The sequence below is a fragment of the Myotis nattereri genome (assembly GCF_964212035.1).
Source record: "Myotis nattereri genome assembly, chromosome: 2".
NCBI classification, from domain to species: Eukaryota; Metazoa; Chordata; class Mammalia; order Chiroptera; family Vespertilionidae; genus Myotis; species Myotis nattereri.
This window is the reverse complement of record NC_138076.1, coordinates 161,992,682-162,012,406: the sequence shown is the minus strand read 5'-3', so window position 1 is coordinate 162,012,406 and position 19,725 is coordinate 161,992,682. Positions and strand designations below refer to the sequence as shown.

At 39.2% G+C, this 19,725-nt stretch overlaps 1 protein-coding gene across 2 annotated transcripts in view; it reads right to left on the bottom strand.

The window, feature by feature from the left end:
- Nucleotides 1–19,416, bottom strand: part of TESPA1 (thymocyte expressed, positive selection associated 1) — a 39,555-nt gene extending 20,139 nt beyond the window's left edge. The window contains exons 1-5 of one of the 2 annotated variants that reach the window (XM_081084626.1): nt 19,279–19,410; nt 15,388–15,588; nt 15,237–15,292; nt 4,230–4,437; nt 3,283–3,325 (exon numbers count right to left, since the gene is read on the bottom strand). In XM_081084626.1, coding sequence (XP_080940752.1) covers nt 3,283–3,325; nt 4,230–4,392 — 206 coding nt within the window. In that variant the 5' untranslated portion in view covers nt 4,393–4,437; nt 15,237–15,292; nt 15,388–15,588; nt 19,279–19,410. Of the gene's footprint in view, nt 1–3,282; nt 3,326–4,229; nt 4,438–15,236; nt 15,293–15,387; nt 15,589–19,278 lie in introns of both variants that reach the window. The other variant, XM_081084625.1, reaches the window with a different exon arrangement.
- Nucleotides 19,417–19,725: the final 309 nt, after the last annotated feature.

The following is a 19,725-nucleotide window of genomic DNA, read 5'->3' as shown; positions in this document are numbered from 1 at the left end:
GCCTCAGCCAGGCACAGGAAGATCCACCTAGACCAGCTGTGAGCAAACTACGGCCCGTGGGCCGGATCCAGCCCGTTTGAAATGAATAACACTAAAAGAAAAAAAGACCGTACCCTTTTATGTAATGATGTTTACTTTGAATTTATATTAGTTCACACAAACACTCCATCCATGCTTTTGTTCCGGCCCTCCGGTCCAGTTTAAGAACCCATTGTGGCCCTTGAGTCAAAAAGTTTGCCCACCCCTGACCTAGACCCAGCTTATTCTCTTTATCTGTCATTTCTGCATCCTTCACCACCCTCGCTCAGGCTTTTGAAACCTTGGCTGAGCTGGCTCGGCCCAGACAGTAGCTTTTTCTATGTGTATGTGGGATCTACCACAGCCATATGGATGTGGGCCTGGATTTATTGGTGCCTTCTCACTGAGAATGCTAATTTGAAACATTGTATTCATTACCTAAATCCAAGGCCTTTCATGGATTATTGCTGAAGACATAATACCAATGACTGGGGACTAGATCCAAAACTGCACCTCTCTTTCCACCTTTTTATTGAAAGGTCCCTTAGCATCATTTCAAGTCTGAAGTACAAGAGCCAAAGTACTGTTCTCCTATATACCTAATTAATAAAGAAAGAGTAAGGAGGTGGATTGGATTATGAGAAGAAGCATGTGGCTATTTTTAGTTACTCCCAGCAATTTCCATAGATTAAGTTTGCAGAGATTTTAAACTGAAGTCCATACATGATTTTGGGGCTCCCGATCCTACCTCTGATGATTACAAGTAACACATTTATGCTCTAGAAGTTTAGATATTGAATTTTTTCAACACACAGAAAAGTAAAAAAAAAAATGTGACAGATACCCTTGCACTTGCCACCCTATTTTCACACATGTAAACAATTTGTCATATTTTCTTCATATCTCTGTTAATAAAAAATAAATAAAATATTAAAGATATAATTAAAGTCTCATTTTACTCCCCATTCCTTCCTACTTTCTTCCTTCCTTGAGGTAACCACTGTCCTGGAGCTAATCACTTCTGGACATACCTTTCTGATAATGAGATGGATAAATAGATAGATAGACAGATGATAGACAGACTTATTTTGTGAAATTTTAAAATAGCATGAAGCTCCTACTTTAGAAACCTTACCACTCACATATTGCTACAGAGCATACAGCTCTTGTATATACATCATGGCATTTAAATCTTTGAAAACTTTTGAAACTATTGAAACTTTTGAAATTATTATTCTAGTTCTCCACTTTATAGATGAGGAAACTGAGATAGAAAGAATTTCAGTTGTTTGCTTACAGTTGTTTACACAGACAATTAGCAAACAAAATTAGGCTCCAATCTTGGAGTTTTTCCACTATCAGGCTACATTTTCAGCATATGTTTTGTATCAGAGTTTATCTTCGTAGAATACAGGTGGGGAAAGGTGATTTCTGAAGTTTACAATCTTATATTTCTGTGAATTTATTCTTTTCAAGTAAAATATAGTGTGTTTGAAGCCAAGGAGCACATTTTAAACTATTTGGCATCCCTAGATCATTTAGACCAGTGGTTCTCAACCTTCCTAATGCCGCGACCCTTTAATACAGTTCCTCATGTTGTGGTGACCCCCAACCATAAAATTATCTTTGTTGCCACTTCATAACTGTAATTTTGCTACTGTTATGAATCGTAATGTAAATATCTGATATGCAGGATGTATTTTCATTGTTACAAATTGAACATAATTAAAGCATAGTGATTAATCACAAAAACAATATGTAATTATATATGTGTTTTCCGATGGTCTTAGGCGACCCCTGTGAAAGGGTTGTTCAACCCCCAAAGGGGTCGCGACCCACAGGTTGAGAACCACTGATTTAGACAATCAGACAGTTAGCAAATGCACAGTTAATAATTGTTGACGTGAATTGATAAAACAATAGTAGTTAATGAGATGTTAACTGAGACAACTGGTTCTCTTTTACAAATCTGGTGAAATATTTTTAAAAAATATATTTTTATTGATTTCAGAGAGGAAGGGAGAAGGGAGAGAGAGATAGAAACATCAATGATGAGAGAGAATCATTGATTGGCTGCCTCCTGCACGCCCCACACTGGGGATTGAGCCTGCAACTTGGGCACGTGCCCTTGACCAGAATCAAACCTGGGACCCGTTAGTCCACAGGATGAAGCTCTAGCCACTGAGACAAACTAGCTAGGGCCTAGTGAAGCATTTTTAATATTAGGACACACCAAAACTTGCAAATGTCCTCATCCCTACATTCACTTTGCTTCTCTATATTTTTATTACCTTTAATTGACTTGGAAGTCGTTGAGTTGTGAACCAGATTAGGACTATAAGGATGATATGTTTTGTAAACAACAAAAACACAAAATAAATCCTTCTTGGCATTAACTTCTGGGTCATAGTTAAAATAAACAACATTGGATTATTCAGTGCTATTTCCTACCAAATAAGCAAGGATGGATTTTTGTATATGTTAATAGATGAGTTTAGAGTAAAGTCTACATAAAACTTGAACCATTCCTGGAAAGGAAATAATGAGCAGGCAGGAGTTATAAATTCTGAGAATTCATTATCACACAAGTGATCGGACTTAAATAGGTCACAGAAGCTTTCCTTCTGCTTCTGGGTAGACTGAGCCTAAAATGGTACAGGCTGATAGGGCATGAGGGTCTCATATTTAAAAGTGTTTTTTAAAAATATTTTTATTGATTTTAGAGAGAGAGGAATCAAACCAGAGGCCATGCCCAGGAATCAAACCAGAGGAAAGAGATAATATATTTTGCCTTGAAGTACTTGCTCCAATTCTTTACTGCTTTGAATGACTGGAGTAAACTCTTAGCCCCTTGTCCTATGTTCTACAGTAGAAATAAACAATATAATGACAACCTCTGGTCATAAGAACAATTAGGTTTCTAACCTCTTTTGTTAAAGAGTGTTAGACTTCTGTCTAAGGGAAAGCAGTAAAGAAGGGATCTGGAACTCAGCCCAGTCATTCCCCAAAGCTACAGATTTCCATCATTCTTGGCTTTTGACCAAATCCAGCCTATATTTCCAGACCTCCACCATAAATTAGTTTCATCCTAGGGTTGCCCATACTCACTCCAAACTCTTTTACTCCCCCTTTCTCTTAACCTAACTTTTAAACATTAGTCCCAATTCAAACCCATTTTCCTGTTTCTGAGTTTCCATGGGTCAGTGCCTATTAGCATATCCACCCATCAGCTGTGTTCAATCCCATTGTATCTCCAGCACTTACCCACAGTCCTGCAGCCAGTCCTCAATCTTAGTGATTGGATTCCCTAGGAAAGACAGACATCAGATCACTGTGAGAACGGAAGGAAATTAGACTTCCCCCCTACAACTCACCCCATTCTCAATTTGGCTTATATAAGCCAAATCATGATTCTTTTTTTTTTCTTTTTTGCCCCATAAAAACTTTTTATTAAATATATGAGAGGAATATACCCATGTATAAAAATGAATATTTCTTCTCTCTGCCTCCCCCCACCCCGTCCCTTTCCTCTCAGGAATCTGGAAAATGCTCAGTATATCAAGCCCACTACTCTCTTTCCCCCAAGGTTTGGGAATAAGGGTGGATCCTTCCCCTTAAAAAAATTTAAATAAAACAAAAAGAGCACAATATTGCAATTGTGTTTTCTACTAAATAAACAAGAATGGGGTTATTTATATAAGATTTTCTCTCTTCTATGGCTGTAGTGTCATTTGAACCTCAAAGAAGCTCTGAGAGGCATATAGGAAAGGTACTATTACTATTTAAATTATTCAAGTAAGTCTTAGAGAAGTGAGTGACTTGATAAAGGTCACATAGCTTGTTAGTGACAGAGTTGTGGCCAGAGTCCAGGCATTCAGGTTGTGTAATCTTGTTACACAGACAAAATAAACACCCCAAAGCATTTACAGAGAACCCTAACCTCAGGTCCTACAGGCAGCTTCTCAGGATGATGCAAAACTGTGCCTCTTCCTGTTTCCTAATCTCATGCCTGCCTCCATTTCACATAATTCATATTTTGTATTACTTTACCTTCCTTCTTTTAAACTTATTTAAGCCAATCAAATTGAGCCTCCCTGAGGAACTAGCCTAAACAAGGGACCCACTGCCCACACTGTAGGTCTGTGCCTGTTGTCACGTTTTTCCTACCAAAGACAATGTGGAAGTCTGTTTGATGTCTGACTGCTTCTTACCTTCCTGGAAAACGTCATCCAGGCTGGAAGGTTCTGGATCTGGGACATCCTGCAGGGCAGCTGCAGCCTCCTCTTCCAGGACCTGGGTCTGCCAGTGACGGCTCTGACGGAGCCAGGCTCGTCTCTTCTCCCAGGATGTGGGGCTCAGCACAGAGCCCTCCATGGCCCTGGTTTAGACTTCAGGGTCTCCTGTCACAGTGATGCTGCCCTGAGGGTTGAAGCACAGTGGTACTCCCTCATCCTCTGCCCAGAAACCACCACTCCAGGGTATCTCCCGACCTCCCATCTTCCCAGATCCGCACAAAGAACATGACCCCTCTGCCCATTTGGGAGGAGGAAGGAGATGTCTAGCCCTTCCTCCATTTTCAAAAAGAAAAAAGAAAAGAAAAGAAAAGAAAAGAAAAGAAAAGAAAAGAAAAGAAAAGAAAAGAAAAATGCTCTGAACAATCCAAACCCCAGGGCAATCTTTCAAATCAGCAAGTCTAGAAACTTCAAACATCATATGGTTTAAGGGGCATTAAAAAAGCTCTTCCTGCTTAAAGAATTGCTACTTCTCATGTTAGCTGAAATTGTGTATCAGAAAAACATTTTTTCTTTAATCCTTAAGGATTTTGCCTCAGAATCTTCCACTGACATTAAAATATAGATTTTCAATGTATAAAATTCACTTTACTTAATCCTCATAAAGGTGTATGAAGAAGTCTCAGATCTCAAAGGTTGAACAGCTTTTCTAAGGTCTCACAAACAGGACACCACCCTAACTTCAGTCATTCTGGGTTTGCTTTGTTTTGTTTCCTCTTTTAGATATTAGGGGGTCCACATAGGATTTCTCTGTGGGGGAGAATCTCTCAATAAAAACAACAAGGAGAGCTTGCCTCAAGCAATTAGCAGTCACCACCTTCAGGGTCATCACTTTTGACTTTGTGAACTTGGGTTTCTCCATAGCTATAAGTTAATTCCCTAGTTCATCAATCTATATATATGAAACCCTTAGCGACCGGTTGACCATTTGACTGGTCGACCACTTGACCAGTCGCTATGATGTGCACTGACCACCAGGGAGCAGACACTCAATGCAGGAGCTGCCCCCTGGTGGTCAGTGTGCTCCCACAGCAGGAGTGCTGCTCAGCTGACCTACAGGCGCCAGATGCTGGGCTCACGACTAGCAAGCGCCACAGCAGCGGCGGCACAAGCCTCTTTAACCTCCCCAGCAGCATGCTACCAGGAGGCAGCAGGCACAGCAGGGCCAGGATGAGCAGGAGTGGTGCAATGCCTGGCCTGGGTTCAGGCTCCTCCCTGGCTGCCTGCCACTTCACGCACTACTACATCCCCCGGGGGGTCCAGGATTACCAGATGGTGCAGGCCAGGCTGAAGGACCCCACTGGTGCATGAATCCGTGCACCGGGCCTCTAGTGTATTTATATTTCTTTTAGCACTGCCTAACCAACTCCTCTGTATTCTTCCAAAAGATTCATTCTGATAGCGCTAGCCATTTATTCAAAGAAGAAGAAAGAAGAGAGGAATCATTTAATTGTCCAAATAGAGCTTAAAAGGACTCAAGGTGAAAGAACATTTATTGGCTTATGCTCTGTCCTCCTGCCTCCTCCTACCTGCCACGCTCAAAATAGTAAATCAGTGGAAGGGGAGCCATTGTCCTCTGCTGCTGTGTCCCTGTATTCCCTGGAGCTGTCATAACACCTTCACTATCATAGCTACACTGTTAACTGTTGGAGTAAAGGGAAAGAAATAAAAGAAAAAAATAAGGAGACTGCCAGCTTCCAGACATTTAAAAACAAAATCATTAGTGAGGCATTTAACAATTTAGGCAGTGAAATAGCTATTTCTGAAGAGAATAACCAGAACATAAAATACTTTCCTAGGACCATAAAATTGCTTTGAAAGCCTCTGTTTGTTACAGACAAAACCTATGCAGAGAAAAAGAATTCCTGATCTAAATTCTTTTACTTTGGGTCTAACCCAAGATTATTTTTTTTCCAAAGAGCAACAACAGTTGGAATTATGAAACTTTGTTAACTCTGGGCACCTGTCCTTTTGTCCACTGCCTGTGTCTTTTAGGGGGAATTAAATGATTTAATTATGCTTTTGACACAGGGAAACCACAAAGAGGGTAGCAGAGATAATTTGTCCTTTGGTCAGAGCTGCTGTGAAGTGATGAAAAGATGCTGAAACTGTCACGAGAAAGAATCAAAAAAGCCATATCAGAGTTTATTTACCTAGTTAGTCTGCACCTCCAAAATGTTGAATGGGTTGCTGTCAGTGAGCCCAGACTTGCCTAATGTCTTTAATTCCCACAGTGAATGAACTTCACCTAAATCACAAGACCTCTTTAGCTTACAAGAAGAAACCTTTTGATGGTTAAGAGAATTTAAAAGGAAGGCAGGAAGGCAGGAGGGCAGGAAGGGAGAAAGAAAAAAGTGAAAGAAAGAAAGAAAGAAAGAAAGAAAGAAAGAAAGAAAGAAAGAAAGGGAGGAATATTGACATCCACACTTTATATTCTGCCATTTGCTAATGGTATGGCATTGGAAAATTCAATCCCTCTTTTTGGTCTCAGTTTCTCAATCAGGACACTCTAGCTTAGCGTAGTGTCAGAATCTCACTAATTGAGATGGTAGATGGAGGCCTCAACTTGAGTTTCAACATCCTCTGTGATATGAATCTACTCTATATTCTTCCCACATGTTTGAAACTTCATCATACTCATATAAGCTAATTTCTCCTCTACCCCCTGAAAATGTATATATATATATATATATATATATATATATATATATATATATATATATTAATCTTAGGTTTTTCTCATGTTCTCCATTCCTTCCCCCACTCCTGTCCTTCAACTTTGGCAGTCTTAACCTGAAAAACTCAGCTCTTAAACAACTTTCTCAGTTTGTAGAGTCAGGCCTGGTTTGCAGAGCCTACAATAATCACTTTTCACTGAGTTTTTTTTTTTTGCTTGATTTTATTCTTCATTGTTATCACTAAAATACTTATATTTTATTTGTTAAGCTAATTTATTGTTTACTCCTCTGATTAGGACATAAGCTCCATGAGGACAGAGATTTTTGTCTGGATTATTCACTGTTATGTCCCTAATGTCTAAAACAGAATCTAACTCATAGCAGTTGCTTAATAAATACTTATTCTCTAAATGAGTGAATAATTTTAGTAGGTGATTATTCCCCAAAGGAGCCCAGCATCTTATAGAATTATCAGAGATACATGAAGAGAGATCAGCTTCAAAACTGTGGACAATAAGCTTGTAATTATGTGTTTACTAAGCATGCAAAAATGTTTTGGGCTACAAGTTAGAGAAAAAGATGAATGTGAGGGTTATTCTATGACTTGTTTCTACTCTTGAAGTTCCTATAATTGTGAACAGAAGTTGTTATTTTCTTAACTATTTTGATTTGTTTCTCTGTCCTATGCAGAAAAGTTTTACACCTAAAGGAAACACCTAAAGGAAAATTCCTTTGGAAAGAGAACCTTCAATGCTTAAGAGTTCCAAAGAAAGGTTTACAAATAAATACTATAGTTAGGACAACAAGAAGGCTGGGCACCTTAAGGACTCTACTGCCTATTGAGAATGAAAGAATTTTCTAAGCAATTTGGGTGAGAATTGAATAATTTCTTCTCTTGAAAAAAGCAACAATGGTCTTAAGTCTGAAATAAAATATGAAGGTATATCTATGCTAATCTTTTCAACTGTGGCAAACTGGGCATGGGACTAGGGAATTTAATTAGCTAATTTTCCTCAATTTCTGCCACACTTGGGTTGTAGAGACCTGTTCATGGGGGTGATATATGGAAACACTCTAAGTGCAGTGATATTATGAGACAGGGAGAAATAGAATTGTCTCGTTAGTGGTAACAGCAGGAAGCAGTACTACTGGGAGGTAAGAAAGGGGGTATTCTTTGTGGGAATCTGGAGGAAGCAGCAAGTGATTATCAGACAAGTACATCAGCAGTGAGAGTGTTAGAAAGAAATGAAACATGGGGCTGCACACACTATCAAGATGGCACCTTTAAAGGCCTTGTGGCCCCTTGTAATAGAGAGAGGGGAATGGAGATATTTTCTCCAAACAGGTCATACAAAAACATACACCTATATGTACAATGGAGTTTGGTGCAGTGTGAAGAGCACTGACTAGGAATCAGGAAACTTGGGTATCCTTTCAATCATTGTGTGCAATTAATTGACTTCTGGCAAGTCAATTAGATTTTCTTTTTCATTCTGGAATGTAAAGCTCTTTTTAATTAAAGTATAGTTGACATCCAATATTATATTTGTTTCAGGTGTATTACATAGTGATTTGGCATTTATATACCTTACAATGTGATCACCACAAAAAGTCCAGTATCCACCTGTCATCATACAAAATTATTGTGATATTATTGACTGAATTCCCTCTTCTGTACTTCACATCTCCGTGACTTATGTTATAACTATAAATTATTCCTCTTAATCTCTTTTACGTTTTTTCCTATCCCCTGACTCTCTAGCAACTATCAGTTTTTCTGTATCTATATTTTGTTTATTCAGTTGTTTAGTTTTTTAGATTTCACATTATAAATAAAATGATACAGTATTTGTCTTTCTCTGACTTATTTCACATAGTATAATAACCTCTAGGTATATCCATATTGTTGCAGTGGCAAGATTTCATTCTTTGTCATGGCTGAATAATATTCCACTACGTGTACATACATACAATTATTCTTTGTCCATTCATCTACTGATGAACACCTATGTTGCTTCCATATTATGGCTATTGTAAATAATGCTTCAGTGAACGTAGGGGTGCTTATATCTTTTTAAATTAGTTTTTGTTTTTCTTTAGATAAGCACCCAGAAGTAGAATTGGTGGGTCCTTCTTTGTCTCTTGTTATAACCTTTATTTTAGTCTGTTTTGTCTGATATAAGTATTGCTATCTCAGCTTTTTTTAAATTTCCATTTTCATGAAATATCTTTTTCCATCCCTTTACTTTCAGTTTGTGTATGTCTTTCAACCTGATATGAGTCTTATATAGGCAGCATATGTAAGGGTCTTGTTTTTTATCCATTCAGTTAGCCTATGTTTTTCGAATGGAGCACTTAGTCCATTTACATTTAAAGTAATTATTGATAGATAGGTACTTATTGCAATTTTAGTTGTTTCCATATTATATTTATAAGTGGTTGGTCTACTACCTTTTCTATATGTTTGCCTTTACTTGTGAGATTGTTTTTTTCTTTTATATATTTTCTTATTTCTAGTTTCAGCCTTTTCTTTTCCACTTAAAGAATTCCCTTTAACATTTCTTCTAATGCCAGTTTAGTGATGATAAATTCCTTTAGTTTTTGCTAGTCTGAGAAAATCTTGATCTCTTCTTCAATTCTGAATGATAACTTTGCTGGTATTCCTGATTATAAGTTGTTCCCTTTCATTATGTTAAATACATTGGGCTACTCCCATCTGGCTTGCAAAGTTTCTGTTGAAAAGTCAGCTGATAGTTTTATGGGCATTCCCTTAAAATGTAACTAGTTGTTATTCTCTTGCTGCTTTTAAGATCCTCTTTTTATCTTTAACTTTCAACAATTTAATTATAATGTGTCTTGGTATGGATCTCTTTGGGTTTATCTTGTTTGGGATTCTCTGTGCTTCCTGAACTTGGATGCCTGATTCTATCTCCAGGTTGGGAAAGTTTTTGGCCATTATTTCTTTAAATAGTTTTTTCAATCCATTTCTCTCTCTCTTCTCCTTCTTGGACCCGTATGATTCAAATGTTAGAACATTTAATGCTGTCCCAGAGGTCCCATATACTATCTTTATCCTTTTAAATTCTTCTTTCTTTTTGATCTTTCAATTGGGTGATTCCCAGTATCCTGTATTCCTGATTGTTGATCCATACTTCTGGTTTGGCTGATCTGCTGTTGATTCTATCCAGTATATTTTTCATTTCAGTTGTTACATTCTTCAGTTCTGATAGGTCCTTTTTAAAAAAATAATTTTTAACTCTTTGTTGAAGCTATCACTTGAGTTTATCCACTTGTCTGCAAAATTTGGTGGGCATCTTTATTACTACCACTTTGAACTCTTTTTCTGGTAGACAGCTTTCCTCAGTTTCATTTAGTTCTCTTTTTCTGGGGTTTGTATTTTTTTTCCCTTTTGTTTGGAACATATTCTTTTCTCTCCTCACTTTGACTGTTTTATGTATTAGGTAGGTTAGCTACATCACCTGGTTTTGAAAGTGTGGTCTTATTTAGAAGGTGTCCTGAGGGACTCAGTGGTGGAATCACCCTTGTCACCAGAGCCAGGTGCTCCAGAGATGCTCCTTGAATGGATTAGTGTGGCTTCCTATTTTGGTTGGGCCACAGCTTCTATGGACACACTGGCAGGGGAGGATGGTCCCTGGCCTGCTAGCTGTGAGGTCTGGTCACTACTGTTATGGGCACACTGGTGTGCAGGGCAAGCCTTCTGTGTGGCTGGCTGTGAGGTCCAGACATGCTAGTGCAGATATACTGCTGTTGGGCTGGTGCCCACTGAGGCTACCCATTGGGTGTGGCAGGGAAGGAACTGCTTTGGAGAGATGACAGCCTGGATAAGTCCTCAGGGAAATGTCAGTGTGAGGTGAATAGTGCTAGCAAGTTTAATGGAGAGTATCAGAAATGTTGCCGGATAGTGTCAGACCAGTTAGGTGGAAGGAGAATTAAAAAAAGAGGAAATAGTGGCCCCTTTTGACTGAGGAGAAAGTTTCAACAGATCCTTGTTCCAGCACACACCCTAAAATTGGCCAATATATCACCTTCATGCATAAACTAGGCGCTTTTCAAACTGCTCTTTCTGTGCCAGGACTCAGAAAGAGCACAACTTGGGTTTCCTACCACCTTTGGCTCTCCCAGATGTAAGCCCTGCTGGTTTTCAAAGCCACATGCTATGGGGGATCCTCTTCCTGGTGAGGTTCCCCATGCTAGTGCTCAGACCCTTCACTCTTTGGGGACAACCTCTGGAGTTGTGCTATTCCTTCCACTGGTCAGTCACCACATGGGTCCTGACTAGACAGTCTCTATCCCTCCTACCTGTCTCAATGCGGCTTTTTCTTTATGTCCATAGTTGTAGAAAACCTGTTCTGCTAGTCTTCAGGTCATTTTCAGAGATAGCTATTCTATATGTAATTATAGTTTTGGTGTCAATGAGAGGAGGTGAGCTCAGGATCTTCCTACTCTGCCATCCAGAACTTGAAGCCAAGAGCCTTACTCTTGTTTGCCAATTTTGCTTGTCTGTGAAACGTTCCTTGCAATTGGTGCACTGCTGCTGCAACAAACATGTCTCTGGATGGGGTTGCTGAATCATTCTATTCGGGCATTGGTTTTAGCTTCTAAAGAATTAATTGGTGGGCCCAGCATGCGTGGCTCAGCAGTTGAGCAACCCAGGAATCGAGAGGTCACTGGTTCAAGTCCCGGCCAGGGCACATGCTTGAGTGCAGCCTTGATTCCCATTGGGAGGCTTGCAGGAGGCAGTGGATTGACGATGTTTCTCTCTCATTGATGTTTCTGTCTCTATCTCACTCCCTTCCTCTCTAAACATAAATAAAAACATACTTAAAAAGTAAATTAAGTTGGTGGGACTTGAAGTTTTGTAAGTTTGCCACCAATACCAATGTTTATGAATTTATTCTAGTTGAATTTGAAATATTTGTAGGAATGATACTATAAAAAAGTGCATTTGTATAGTTTCCCCCATAAGAATTAAAAAATAGTCCAGTAGCCCCTGAATTTACTTTCCATTTGGCAACTTTCCTTTACAATGAACACTAACTTATGGGGTTTCTGGATTTCCAACTTTCACTGACCCAGGAAAATGGCGAGCCTGATGAGGGAGGCTAAGAAGGAATTCAAACATGTGTGATTCAGTCAGGTGTTGCTCACTGACCTCCAGTACTTAAACTTTTCTGCTTTAGCTTATATAGCTTCATCCATCTTTCTCTCTTTCCAAACAAATTCTGTCTACCCTTTGAAGTCCTACTCAAGCCATCTGCTTTCAATTATCTATTTCTAACAACTAGCACACATCCTATACAATAAAAGCCTAATAGGGTGGCCCCAGCCAGCGGCAGCAGTGGCAGGTGGCTGGGGAAAGGGAGGTCCTGGCCAGCAGCGGCAGCCACTAGGGACCCTACCCATGCACGAATTTCATGCACTGGGCCTCTAGTATTATAATAAACAAGAGATAGTGGTTACCTTTTTCTTCATTATCCACCTCTTCTTGTGGTCTGTTCCCTAAATCTTTTTTTAGGGCATCTCACAGTCTTTGCAACAAAAGGAGCTCAGGAAATGCTATACCTACATATGAACAAGAATCACACTGGTGCTGAAAATTATTCTTATATTTCATTGGACAGGTATTCCTGATTTTCCCTATGGTCTCAACTCCTAATGTATATATTTTGTATACCTAGTAGTAAAGAGGAAAAAGGCTGGGGGCATAGTCAAGTCAATCCTTTGTTAATGTAATATAACGGTCACACTAGTCTGACTGAATTTATAAGCTTAAAGTATCAAATTTTCCTATCTTAAAAATGTTTCCTAGAATTTCCCATTCAAAGTTTTCATTTCTTGGTCAAAATTTCTTTCTGCAATCGTCTCAGTGCTGGTTTATGTTATAATGATATATTTAATCTATTTTCTATGAGGATAGAAATCTGAAGCTTGTGATATCTTTTCTCTGATATTCCCAATAACCACCCCCTGCAAAAGAAAACAACAAAAGTCTACACTGCTTCTCTAGCTACTTGCCTGAATCACCCCAAAGTCTTACTATTGTCCACTGCTATTATTATCAGCCCTTTGTCCTTTCCTCTTCCTTACATTTCTTGAAAGGCTCACTCCCCAAATATTTCTCCACAATCTGTCAAGTGTTCAGACATATGATCACAACCAGGCAGAATAGGAGAGAATTCTCTGTTCTGAGGATGTTATATTAAAAAGTAGGATTTGTAGCAGACAGGGTTGAAGTTAAACAAGAGGGGAAAAAAACTCTAGTGGTTTAATATTAGGGAGTGGTTTAAGAGCTTGGAAATGAATATCGAACAAAAATCATAACCAGAAGTGGTATATCAGTAGCAGAGAAAACAATTATGGATATTATTATTACTACACTGAGAACAGCACATACTTCTAGTCTTTGTTTTCTCAAGAATGTAGCCAGAGTTTCTCTACATACTAACAAGGGTAAGTCAAGCAAAAGGTACTCATAATAACTCATAACACATAATAAGATGTATTGAGTACCTTATCTTTATTCATAAAATCTCCCCATGAACTATCTCACTTAATCTTGACAATCACAGTTGAGCTAATAATTTTTATCTGAAGCTCGAAAAGATATGTGACTTGTCCAAGGTCATATATTTAGGATCTCATAGTGTTGAGAATTAAATTCAGGTTGGTCTGACTTGAGATGCAGTCTTTCCACTAACAATATAATAATAATAATAATAATAATAATAATAATAATAATAACAACAACAACAAAACCCTAAGATCACTATTTAGGTGTCAGTGGTAAATGCATTTGGCATAAAGGAAAGGACAAACTATTTTAGTAATATCTCCATTTCATGTTACACAAACTCTTCATTCTACAGCTTTGTGTAGAAGAGGCAGCATAAACCAAAAGTAATTTATACTTGGGTTTGTGACAGTCTTGGTGAGTGAGGTGTTCCTTTGTTTGGTTAATAGCATAATATACCTTTTTAACTCCAACTAGATAATTATGAAGCAATGTTGCCTTCCTCAGCCTTATGGAGTAGATTAACAGCAAGGGCCCAACTAGGTTCTAGTTGAGAGGAGACATTTTTGTGGCATTCAGAGCATTTAACAATGATGATGGGATGACATAGATCAATCAGAGTTGACACCAGTCACTGCCCTGGGGCTGAGTCAGGGCTGGTGTGGCACTGAGTTTTTGCTGCCAGTCTCGGAATCTTGTGGGAAGGGCTGGATAGCAAGGATTGGTCATGGACACTCAGAGGGCCTGGAACAATGAGCATTTGTCATAATTTGGTGTGGACATATTTTAATATTTAACAACTAGTATGGGCCTACCAATTTGAACCTGTCAAATATGTATCAGCTATGTGTACAGTTATCTCATCATGGGAATATTTTCAAAAGGCCCAGGAAAAACCTTAGCCAGGTGGCTCAGTTGGTTGGAGCATCATCCCACACACTGAAAGGTTGCAGGTTTGATTTCCAGTCAGGGTATATACCTAGGTTGTGTGTTCAATTCCTGGTGGGGGCACATATGGGAGGCAACCAATCATTGTTTCCTCTCTCACATAGATGTTTCTCTCTCTCCCTCCCTCTTTCTCTCTCTCTTTCTCTCTCTCTATAAAAAAAATCAATAAACATATGTTTAGATTAGGATTAAAAAAAGGCTCAGAAGTGATGGTCAACCCTTGAGAAGGAAAACCATAGAAAGAGCATGAGCCATGGAATCAGAATAAGTTTTGTTTGGAATCACAGTTCTGTCTACCTACTGCATGTATCCTTGGTAAAATTACTTATCCCCTCTAAACCTAACTTTCTTCATATGTAAAAAAGATAATGTATAAAATGTTGGTTTACTGGGGGGTAAAATTGAATAATATACAGGGTGGGGCAGCTGTTTGTATAGAAAATAATATAATAGTTAATAATATAATTCTTAATAATATAAGAATACACTCTGTTTTGCATACTCACAACTGTAAGCCTACTTTTGCCAACCCAGTATATTAAGTCCCTGATGTATAAAGGAGGTGCTTAATAAATGGTGGCAATTATTATTATTAATCTTCCCTTAGCTTAAACCATTTACTAAGGTTGGAACATTTTAAGGCATAAGAAAATAAGGAAAGAGTAGGCAGCAGGATACAGTATGGGTGCAAAATCCAGATGGTAAGAAAGGGATGCTGCTGTTAAGCACAGATGAAAAGTATGCAATGACCGGGTCCTTCATTCTTACTTAATGTCCAAAGGAAGATCATCTAATCCTTGTCACTCATTTTTCAGTTGAGGAAACTAAAAGAGAAAGAAAAAGAGATATATAGAGAGAGATTAAGAGAGAGGCCTATCTGAAGTCATGTAGAATATTAATGGTTATAAATGGGACTTACACTTACAAGTTCTGAGTTCCAGGTGTATGCTTTCTTCTTCTATATCAATAGCCTTCCTCCTGCCATTCTTGGTTTCTAAGACCCTGCCCCAAGTTTTTGTTTATCACTCTGGGCCTCCTCCCAGGGACACGTATCAGACAGACCTCACTTTTCTTCTGTCTGTATTGTTCCTACACCGCAAGCAGTGTCTGTGAATTGGGACTGAGAATGAAAACAAGCGTGGGAGGGGAGAAAAAGGAAACGGGGTTTCCATGATGGGGCCCATAAGACTTTCTGCATCTTATCCACATTCACAACCAACACACACATCACCACCGTGGCAAAGGGCTGTCAGAAATCCCAGCACAGCCAACATTTCGGTTTGTGGATGGAACAAACTCTACCTCAAGCCAGATTGACTGCCCCCCATTCTATGTACCCCAACTGCAACGTCCTCTTTTTTTTAAAAAATATATTTTATTGATTTTTTACAGAGAGGAAGGGAGAGAGATAGAAAGTTAGAAACATCGATGAGAGAGAAACATCGATCAGCTGCCTCCTGCACACCTCCCACTGGGGATGTGCCCGCAACCCAGGTACATGCCCTTGACCGGAATCGAACCCGGGACCCTTCAGTCCGCAGGCTGACGCTCTATCCACTGAGCCAAACCGGTTTCGGCAACTGCAACGTCCTCTTACATGCTTCATAGATAGGAAATATTTTTCGATTTTCAAATCCTCTTTCATGCCACTGCAGTTTGTAAGATCATCAGAACAAAATTTACTGAGAATAGCATTTGAGTATTCTGGAACTTTCATGGTCTAAGAGAGCAGTTCAATCTATTTCAGGGAAAAAATGAGATGTTACTTGGCATTTTTCTTACTTCTACTTCCACAAGGTGGATGAGTTTTATAAAAGGCTTGCAAACTGCTACAGGAAATATTACAGTTGTACGTTTGGAAGAAAGTAATCCTGTGCTCTCAGTGTTGGGAAACATGAAATTTTATTCATCTGGATAGATTTTAAAGACATCAAGAATAAGATAACAAGTGTTGGAGAGGTTGTGGGGAAAAAGGAACCCTCTTACACTGCTGGTGGGAATGTCAACTGGTACAGCCACTATAGAACACATACAGAAGCTCTTCAAAAAATTAAGAATATAGTTACCATATGACCCAGCAACCCCTTTTCTGGGTACCTACTCACAAAATTAGAAGGCATTTGTTTGCAAATATATATGCAGCCCTATGTTCAATGCAGTATTATTTATGGTCATCAAGACATATCCTTCAATAGTTGATTGGATAAAGAAGATGTGATATATATATATATATACAAAGGAATACTAACTACTCAGCCATAAGAAAAAATGAAATACTGCCATTTGCAACAACATGGATGAATCTTGAGAATACCATGTTAAGGGAAATAAGTCAGACAGAAAAAATTATGAACCGTATGATTTCACTCAATGTGCGATATAAAATTGAAAGCAAAAAATAAACATTTTATATTGTGTGCCCACCACCCAACATCAAACCAAAAAAACAAACAAACAAATCTCATAGACACAGACAACAGTGTGGTGGTTACCAGAGGAAAGGGGATGGGGAGTAGTAAAGGGTAAAGGGAGTCTAATATGTGGTGGCAGAAGATGGTTTGATGTTGGGTGGTGGGCACACAATATAATATACAGATTATGTATCATAAAAGTGTACACTTGAAACCTACATTATCTTATTAGCCAATGTCACTCCAATAAATTTAATTAACTCCCCCTAATACTAAAAAAAAGAAACATCAGTCCATTTGGACTGGTTAACAGGCAGCTTAGTCTAGAGCAGCGGTTCTCAACCTGTGGGTTGCGACCCCTTTGGGGGTCGAACGACCTTTTCACAGGTGTCGCTTAAGACCATCGGAAAACACATATATAATTACGTATTGTTTTTGTGATTAGCACTATGCTTTAATTATGTTCAATTTGTAACAATGAAAACACATCCTGCATATCAGATATTTACATTACGATTCATAACAGTAGCAAAATTACAGTTATGAAGTAGCAATGAAAATAATTTTATGATTGGGGATCACCACAACATGAGGAACTGTATTAAAGGGTTGCAGCATTAGGAAGGTTGAGAACCACTGGTCTAGAGACAAGGGAGAATGAGCAGATTTATTGATCATTGCATCCTGTGAATTCATATCTTTAATTCTTCAGTCCTATTTCCTTGGTAATGAAGCTCTTTCCCTCATGCATTACTTTTTATTCTTCCCTCTTTTCCCCAACAATATCTGAAATGTCTCTTCTCCTTAAAATCTGTGTTTAAGCTTTTCTGCATTAGGCCTGGACATGGCTAGGGCACGGAGTACAGTGGGTATCAGGATACCCACTTTGGTCTTATCCTTCAAGTGGCAAAGAGTTGTTAGTTATCAAATGGAAATAAATGTCTGATCTTTTTCCTTTACTGCAGCTCAGAGTGGACCTTGTGAGTCACGATCTGAGCTGGGACCGAACTTTCTCTCTATTTTCTATTAGAATAAGAATCATAAATCTGAAACTAAAAATGACTGTTGGGTCTCTATGGCCACTGCCTAATGCTTCCTCACTGGATTCCATCTAACATTCAGAGGGCCAAAGGAGTTGTGAGCAAGTGTTCTTAGGATTGTTGTAAAAAACTTCTAAATGCCCTGGAGTGCCTGTGAATAAGAAATCATTTGTTAGATCTCTTTCTGTCCCGCTTGTTATCTCTGATAATATGTAGAAATAGAGAATACACTCTTCCTAGTAATACTTCATATTACAGGAAAATCCCACCAGATCTTTTTCTCTAATCACTCAAGCCTAACATGGTTAAGTCTGAAGTTTGAACACACAAGTTGAAAGCTTCTGACCTCCAACCTCCGACCTCCTGTCCTCGGCACTATCTGGAATGTCCCTGGGCCTCTCTACCCAAGGCCATTGGTGGTAGATGGAGTCACTGTTCCTTCCCTGGGGATCTCTTCCGAATCCTCGTGGTCTTATCAGATCACTCCTGTGGGGCTCTTTTATCTTGTCCTTGTTCTGTTTTGGGGACCTACCCCTTCTCTTCCACACACTGGGGAGCTCAGTAGCACAGCAGGGGCATGGGGGAAACCCCAGCGTAGTGGATCTTTCCACTCTTCTACCCTCCCCAAAACTCATGTAGGTGGTGACATGCTCAGCCTGGATACCACTAAGACAAGGATATTGGGGAAGTACAGAATCCATTAAGTAGTCAATATATTCATTGACCCATCTCTGACATGTACAGCTGAAAGCCAACCCTGACGGGTAGTTATCTATCTTGAGCCGTCCAGTTAATTCGGTCTGGTGCTGTCCAATTGTGTAACTTCCTGGGTAACCCCAGTGTACCTTGCTTTAGTTTATCTCCTCAACAGCTTTGTTCCATGATTTCTGAAGAAAGTTCATACCCACAAAAAACAAAATTGATTTAGTCAGAGTTATGGATGCTAGAATGGGACCTGAAATGAAGCTAAGAAACTTTTAACCTGGAGAATCTTTCAAAGTTAGAATCACATTGAATTTACAGCAAAAGTGAGTACAGCAAGACACAGAGATAAACTTCTCAGGTAAGAAAGGTGAAACATTCCTAAATATTAATTCAGGCCATCAAAGGAACCATGCTTTGTGACCCCAGAAAGAGTACCTCTCTAGTAATGGGAAGGAAAAAAAGAGTGTAAAGGGACTCCCTGTTCCAAGAGGCACAATGATGAGCTTTTTAAAGGTTGGAGTCAGGGGTGCGGGAGATTTTCTCCTGACTTTCCTCTTTTCTTCATAGCCTGATGTTTCTTTGACCTGTTTTCTGCTGTCTCCCAGCATCATCCTACATCAGCATAGTCTTAAATAAAGTGGAAATTGCACTCACCTGTTTGCTGGTAGAGAGCAGAATTTGAGGCAAAGCAGTCATGAAAGCTGGGCCAACCCTTTCCCAGGCATGGGGATCGCAGTGAGGACAGTGAGAAAATATCATATTGCATATTGCACTTTTCTCTCTGTCCTCATTAAACGGCAGTTGCAAGCTTGAAAGGGGAAGCGGAAATGAGAAAACACACAGGCACATATACACACAAATGCACAGTCCCCGCCTCCTACCCCAGCCACATCCTTTGCTGTAGCTCAGGAGGCTGACTGAAGAGCAAAGTATCTGACAAAGTATTGAGCTCGCCACTAGTGAGCCCTTCTCGTCAGAGGGCTGCCTTGGTGCCCCTCAAACGGCAGATCTTTTCCTATTAAGGGAAAGGTACAGCCCCTTTAATGATGTGTGCACAGGAAAGTCTTCCTACCACATCACTAGAATCCCACTGCTGCAGAT